Source organism: Gadus morhua, chromosome 14, assembly GCF_902167405.1.
Source record: "Gadus morhua chromosome 14, gadMor3.0, whole genome shotgun sequence".
NCBI classification, from domain to species: Eukaryota; Metazoa; Chordata; class Actinopteri; order Gadiformes; family Gadidae; genus Gadus; species Gadus morhua.
The window spans coordinates 7,311,546-7,317,545 of record NC_044061.1 but is presented as its reverse complement, the minus strand read 5'-3'; the positions used below and the strand labels follow the sequence as shown (position 1 = coordinate 7,317,545).

The 6,000-nt window shown below is 50.3% G+C and overlaps 1 protein-coding gene across 6 annotated transcripts in view; it reads right to left on the bottom strand.

Annotated features, from left to right (window-relative positions):
• Positions 1-558: 558 nt before the first annotated feature.
• mtss1lb (MTSS I-BAR domain containing 2b) overlaps positions 559-6,000 on the bottom strand; it is a 52,164-nt gene continuing 46,722 nt past the window's right edge. For 4 of the 6 annotated variants that reach the window (XM_030376392.1, XM_030376390.1, XM_030376391.1 and 1 more), the window contains 5 exons: positions 5,357-5,431; positions 4,572-4,727; positions 3,853-4,038; positions 3,078-3,243; positions 559-2,787 (listed from right to left, as the gene is read on the bottom strand). In XM_030376392.1, coding sequence (XP_030232252.1) covers positions 1,943-2,787; positions 3,078-3,243; positions 3,853-4,038; positions 4,572-4,727; positions 5,357-5,431 — 1,428 coding nt within the window. In that variant the 3' untranslated portion in view covers positions 559-1,942. The remainder of the gene's footprint in view (positions 2,788-3,077; positions 3,244-3,852; positions 4,039-4,571; positions 4,728-5,356; positions 5,432-6,000) is intronic. The other 2 variants (XM_030376394.1, XM_030376395.1) reach the window with 1 other exon arrangement.

The window sequence follows — 6,000 nt, the reverse complement described above, 5'->3', positions numbered from 1 at the left end:
ACAATATGTGCCCTTGAACTCTAGTAAATATCCAAAACTTGTAATGTGTGTTTGTGTGCAACACAGCTGCTATCTTCATGTTGGGAGGGACACCTGTATATACCCCACTCTGATACTAATGTGAAATGGGTCCATCTACCCTTGCCCTGCTCATTAGTAACCCATGGCCGCCTATGGTGTGTAATACTAGATACAAATTATAAAATAATAGACTTTAACTTGAACCGATCTGGGCCAGCAGATTGTCGTTCATATATTTCCAAACGGCTTAACAATGTCTCCGTTCAAACCTTCAGATACCCCATGAGGGCACATCATTGTTACCAAACGTCTTCCTTATCCAACCTTGTATCCCACAATATTTCCAAATGAGCTATTCCATGTCACTTTCTGTATCTTTCAACCCCACTCCCATCAACGTTGCAAACCAAATGATATGTTTCTCATCCCGGGTGTTAAAGAAGCAGTCTCTCAGACATTAAACTTTAGCTCTATCGTCATTCTTTCATTCTTGCTCCATGTCCAACATGCAAAACAATGTTGACACCTAGTGGCCGCTGGCGGTAAAAAACATTAATTCTTTAATATTTTTTACCTTCATCCGTCACTCAAGCGAATGAAGAGAGAGGAGCGAGAGAAGTTATCAAAACATGATTCCATGAGAGATTTCATCATTCCTCACGATTGCCTGAATGTTATCGGTCAAAAGAGAAACCACAACCTTTGTGTACAAGTCTTCCATTGACTCCTTCCATCCTTCCTCTGCCAAACAAGAAAATAAAACACATTTATTGCTCCATTTCTTATTAACATTTTCTTTCTGGTTCTAGAAAATATATATGAATATATATTTATATATATACGCCTGGGTTAATTCTTGTAACGTTTTCCGTACAGTGGTAACAAGGTAATGATGCAACAATAAAAACAGGAAATACAGAGTACGACACACAGGAGAAAAAAGCCCTGCCAACATTGGGTGACCAGCTGTCCTGCAGCAGAGCTGTACCCGGCCCCCTCGCACACACACACACACACCTACGCACACACACACACTCACCTACACACACATGCACATACGCACACACGTACCAGCAGGGCTGACGTAGTAAGGGGAAAGCGGGTACTAGCGCGGCTCAATGCCAACGCTTGTCCTGTACAATGATGTGCGCTAGCTCCCCGCGCTAATACCCACAATGCCTCAGTCCTCAGTGGGCTACTACAGTTCATCACTGCTCCGGGACAGTTTCGGGTTTTTCCCATCCAGCCGGCGCTATTCCCAGTTGAACCCTGACCCCTGCCCTGACCCCCTGAGCCAACACCGCCTCCCCCCCCCCCCCCCTCACCCTTCCGGCGACCTGCCTCTTCCAACCTTCATCCCACACGTTGTGATGTGGGCATGTGGTTGCCCGGGGTGACAGGGGGCCAATCAGTCTCTTGTCTGTCAATCTTTCTTTTTCCTTTCTCATCTTTTTATTTTTTTCCTTCCGGCCTGCCAGTCTCTCCATCTACAGGTGTTAAAAGACAAACATGCATCCAACACACGCAGTGACAGTGTGTCGGAAGAGCTATATCGGCCAGCTAGAAGCCTGTCAATGGTTGGTGTTTAACTTGAATTATCATCGTGGATTACCGGTGTTTATGTTAATATCATCAGTATCATCCTTTGAATAGACTGTTCATTACTCTAACAACTTGTTTTTATTTTTCGTCTAGATGTTTTTTTTTGTATTTTTTCTGTTTCGTTATACCATAGATCTCTCTACATTACAAGCGTGTGTGTTTGTGTGTGTGTGTGTGTGTGTGTGTGTGTGTGCGCGCGTGTGTGTGTGCGTGTGTGTGTGTGTGTGTGTGTGTGCACAAGGCGGCCGATCGCATCACACCAACACCTAGCGCCTCTCCCCTATCGGCTGAACACCGGCTCCCTGGCCCGGCGCTCGGATCACAAGATGCGCGGCGCAGAGCGGTCGTTGGACACCGTCTTGCGGAGGCGCACGCCTCTCCTGATCGTGGTCAGCATGTCGCCCCCGGCGCCCTCCCCCTCCCCCTCTGCCCCCCCCGGGCCCTCGGCCCCCCCCTGGCCCCCGTCCCCCGGGGGCCCAGTGTCGTCCGGGAGGGAGGGGTAGGGGAACTGCCCCTCGCCCAGGGCCTGGGCGCTGGCCACCAGCTCTCCGATCTTCTCCACCAGACTGTGGCGGTTGGCCGCAATCATCTGCTCTTCCTCGGTGACGCCGCCGCCGCCGCCGCCTGCCCTCTGCTGCTGCTGGTGCATGTACACCTCCAGCCCCGCCCCTGACCCCCACGCCGTGTTGGGCAGGCTGAGGCGCTTGGGCGACGCCTTCACGTAGTCGAGCGTACCGTGGGACTCTTCAGCGCCCGCGAAGAACACGCACTCCTCGCTGCCGACGCGCACCGGCACGCCGCCGCCGCCGCCACCGCCGGCAGCGTAGCCCGGGGGGTGCGGCTCGCCCGGCACGGTGGGCGTCTTGACGGGCACGATGGGCGGCCGGATGGGGATGGGCCCGGCGCTGGACAGCGTGCGCCTCACGCCGGGCTTGGTGGAGGGGGTGCGGCGGATGGTGGCGGTGCCCGGGGTGCCGGAGCCCCCGCCCCCGGCCCCCATCACGCCGCTGGGCAGCCCGGCCGTGCTGGCGGGCCTCTTGGTCTGGATCATGCGCCGGTAGTTCTGGGCGATGTTGGAGTGGCGGGGGATGGTGGAGGACTTGTCGAAGTCGCTCTGTGCCTCCTGGGCCTCCGTGTCGCCGTTCACAGAGTAGCAGTCGTAGTCTATTGGAGCCGAAGGAAAATGACCACATTAGTATGTGTTTATTTTATTGAGGCGGTAGGACGGAAGGTTCTAAAGGAAATACCGGCAGCATAAACTGTTTTCATTTACAATCAGTCGTCGGAATTGCTTGTTCATTTATTCAAAGCAATTCTCGTGCGATGACCCATCTGATCCAAGGGGTCCTGCGTATCTCATCATCAAGTCGTCCTGTTAAATACCCCCCCTACCCTTGTCCTTCATGATCCAACGTTCAAAATACGCCACCCGCCGTTGTCTGCCTCCGTCTTACCCTGCGAGGGGATGGTGTCCTCGGAGCAGGAGGGGGTGTTGGTCTGGGTGCTGTAGCCACTGGAGTACTGCAGGGAGTCCCGGCTGCTCTTCTGCTGGTCCATGCTCAGGCCCCGGGTCAGCACCATGGCCAGGTCGCTGGCGGCCGGGGACACGTCGTCTCCGTGCTGGGGGAGGGCGAGCAGAGGCAATTACAGCGCACAGCGTGTTCAGGTCTCAAACTGAACACTGAAGCCCATCGAGATACAGCACACAGTGTGGTGCGGTTTAAAATGATTGTTGGGGAAAGGTGGAGCACGGTCCATTTATACGTATCTCTTGCTATGGAATACTGTAGTATCGATGGACATTGTCTTGGGGAAAAAGCTGAGGCACAACCCAGCACCACCATGTGAGTGGCTAAGCTGTTCAGGTTTTTTCACACTGAAAACACAGAGCTACATTTTGTTTGATTTATTCAAGCTGCTTCATGTTCCAAGCAGTTCCAAAGCCACAACGTAAGCCTGTATTAGGAACCCTATGCCAATTGTTCTTCAAAATGAAAATACGCTGGTAAATACCTGGCTGGTTGTAACTAGCAACTACTACTACTAGAGAGGAGTTACATGCATGTATTCACAGTTTCAATTCTCCAGGTTAAACATGGAACATTTTAATCTAACATGGCAAATTGGCTGAACCAAAGCCTGAAGGATTGGAACCAGCACACACTTTGCAGCTGTAGTTTATTACCATGTTCCCACATCTATTATTTGCCTACTCTTTGTCGGCGTTACCTTGGCGGCCATGTTTGCCTGATGCATCCGGGTCCTCTGTCCGTCAGGGTCGAGGTGGGAGCCGGAACCGTACCCCTGGTTGCCTGGAGACGACTCCTGCTCCCTCAGCCTATCAAGGGGCTCCTTTCTCCTATGGACTGCTGCCACGGCAACCGGCTGCTCGTACTGACCTGCTTTGGACCAATCCTGAAGAGGTAGGCGGGGTTAGCGACAAGGAGGTAGAGAGTGATAGTGACAGACCCGTCCACTATCCAGCAGTTTGAGGCCCTCCGTCGTGAGTGCAGAGTATAGGGGCGGAGCGTTGCGGCCTGGCGTCTTCTTGAGTGTGTGTGAGCGCCGAAACGAGTGCGTTGGTGCGTGCGGGTGAGTAGTTATACCTGCTGTTTTGGGTATTGTTTGTGGTTGCAGTTCTGATTGGTAAAAAATAATTGTTTTCTTTTGCTCTAATTAGTCATCTCTCCATGGCCTTTTGTGTTTTAGACAATCCCCCGCAAGGTAGGAGATTGAAAAACAAGTGAGTGAGACGGAGCGGAAACAGAATAATCATGCCAACGAGGCTTGTTGGCATGAACGTGTGAGTGGAAAATTAAAGTGAAGGGCTGGAGTTGAGAGTCAGTTAAAAAAAAAAAAATGAAATGTGAAATTATGTTAATGGTAATAATTAAGGAAATTAAATAAATGTAGAAAATGAAATGGAAGCGTAATGGGGAGGAACAAACCTTCCAGATAGGAACCTTTGATGTGGGAGAAGAGGAGCAGGACCCGGGGGAGCAATTATATGGTGGGGACGCAGGCACAGGAAGAATGACAGAGAGAGGTCTGGTGGAGCCAGAATGAGAGAGAGAGGGACGGAAGGTAGCGAAGGACGGGCCAAACTGCGGAACGAGAGACAGAGTCACATCATCGTCAGAGAGCGAGAGTGAGAGAGAGACAAAGAGGCAGAGAGACAGAAAAAGTACAGACGAGAAGAAAAGGTCTCCCATGGTGGGAGACGGCAGTGTGGATGGTCAGTGAGGGACCAGTGCGTTCGGATCATTCATTCATTCAGTTCCAGACACACACACACACACACACACACACACACACACACACACACACACACACACACACACACACACACACACACACACACACACACACACACACACACACACACACACATCATAGCGGGAAAAATTATTAGAAATAGATCAAGAGTAGATTGGATAGAGCTACACCTACACACGTAGGCATTAGCATGCACCTATAAAGATACTGTTTCTTTGTAGGAAAAGAGTTGTTTTAAAACTATAGTTAGGAGTAGTAGACTAATAGTAGTTCAATTCTAAACCTACTTCAGGATGTCAGAAAGTGACAGAGCGGCAATGCAGAGTTATCATACTGCCAATGTTTTACCACAATGGTGGTAAAACCCTCACCGAAAGGGATGAAGTTACGGATTTCCTGCTGCTAATTTCGGGGCATGTGTTATTAAATAGAAGGTCTGACTCATGGTGGTACTCACAGTAGTGGGGGAGCTGCACTCGGACACTGACTGGCAGGTCTCTGAAGCCTCTGAAGACGCAGAGCTGGACGACTTCTACACCGCAGACCAAGAGACAGAGAGATACAGACAGGGAGAGAGAGAGAGAGAGAGAGAGAGAGAGAGAGAGAGAGAGAGAGAGAGAGAGAGAGAGACACAGGCAGACAGACAGACAGACAGACAGACAGACAGACAGACAGACAGACAGACAGACAGACAGACAGACAGACAGACAGACAGAGAGAGAGGCAGAGAATATGAAAGGAGAAAAAAAAAAACGTCAAAAACCAAGAGAAAGTAGAAGAGGAAACAAAGCAGAAAAGAAACAACCAAGAGTGAACCAGTCACAGCCCATTTACTGCATTCAGTGCACGACATCTGGATTCCAACCATGAAGCAGGCACAGCACTCGCTGAAGCTGAGTGCTTGATTCAGAAATTTACGTCAAAAGAAAAGACATGTAGGAACAATATTTCTTCCCATGAGCTGGTTCCAAGGTTTTGAAACAAAATCAACTACATAAAAAGGCTTCAAATTCTTTGCTTGAAGTCGCTGGTAATAGGCAGGCTGGCTTGTTTGCCAGCCCATTTTGAAAACATTCTTTAAGCCTGGCCAAGATTTTTCAA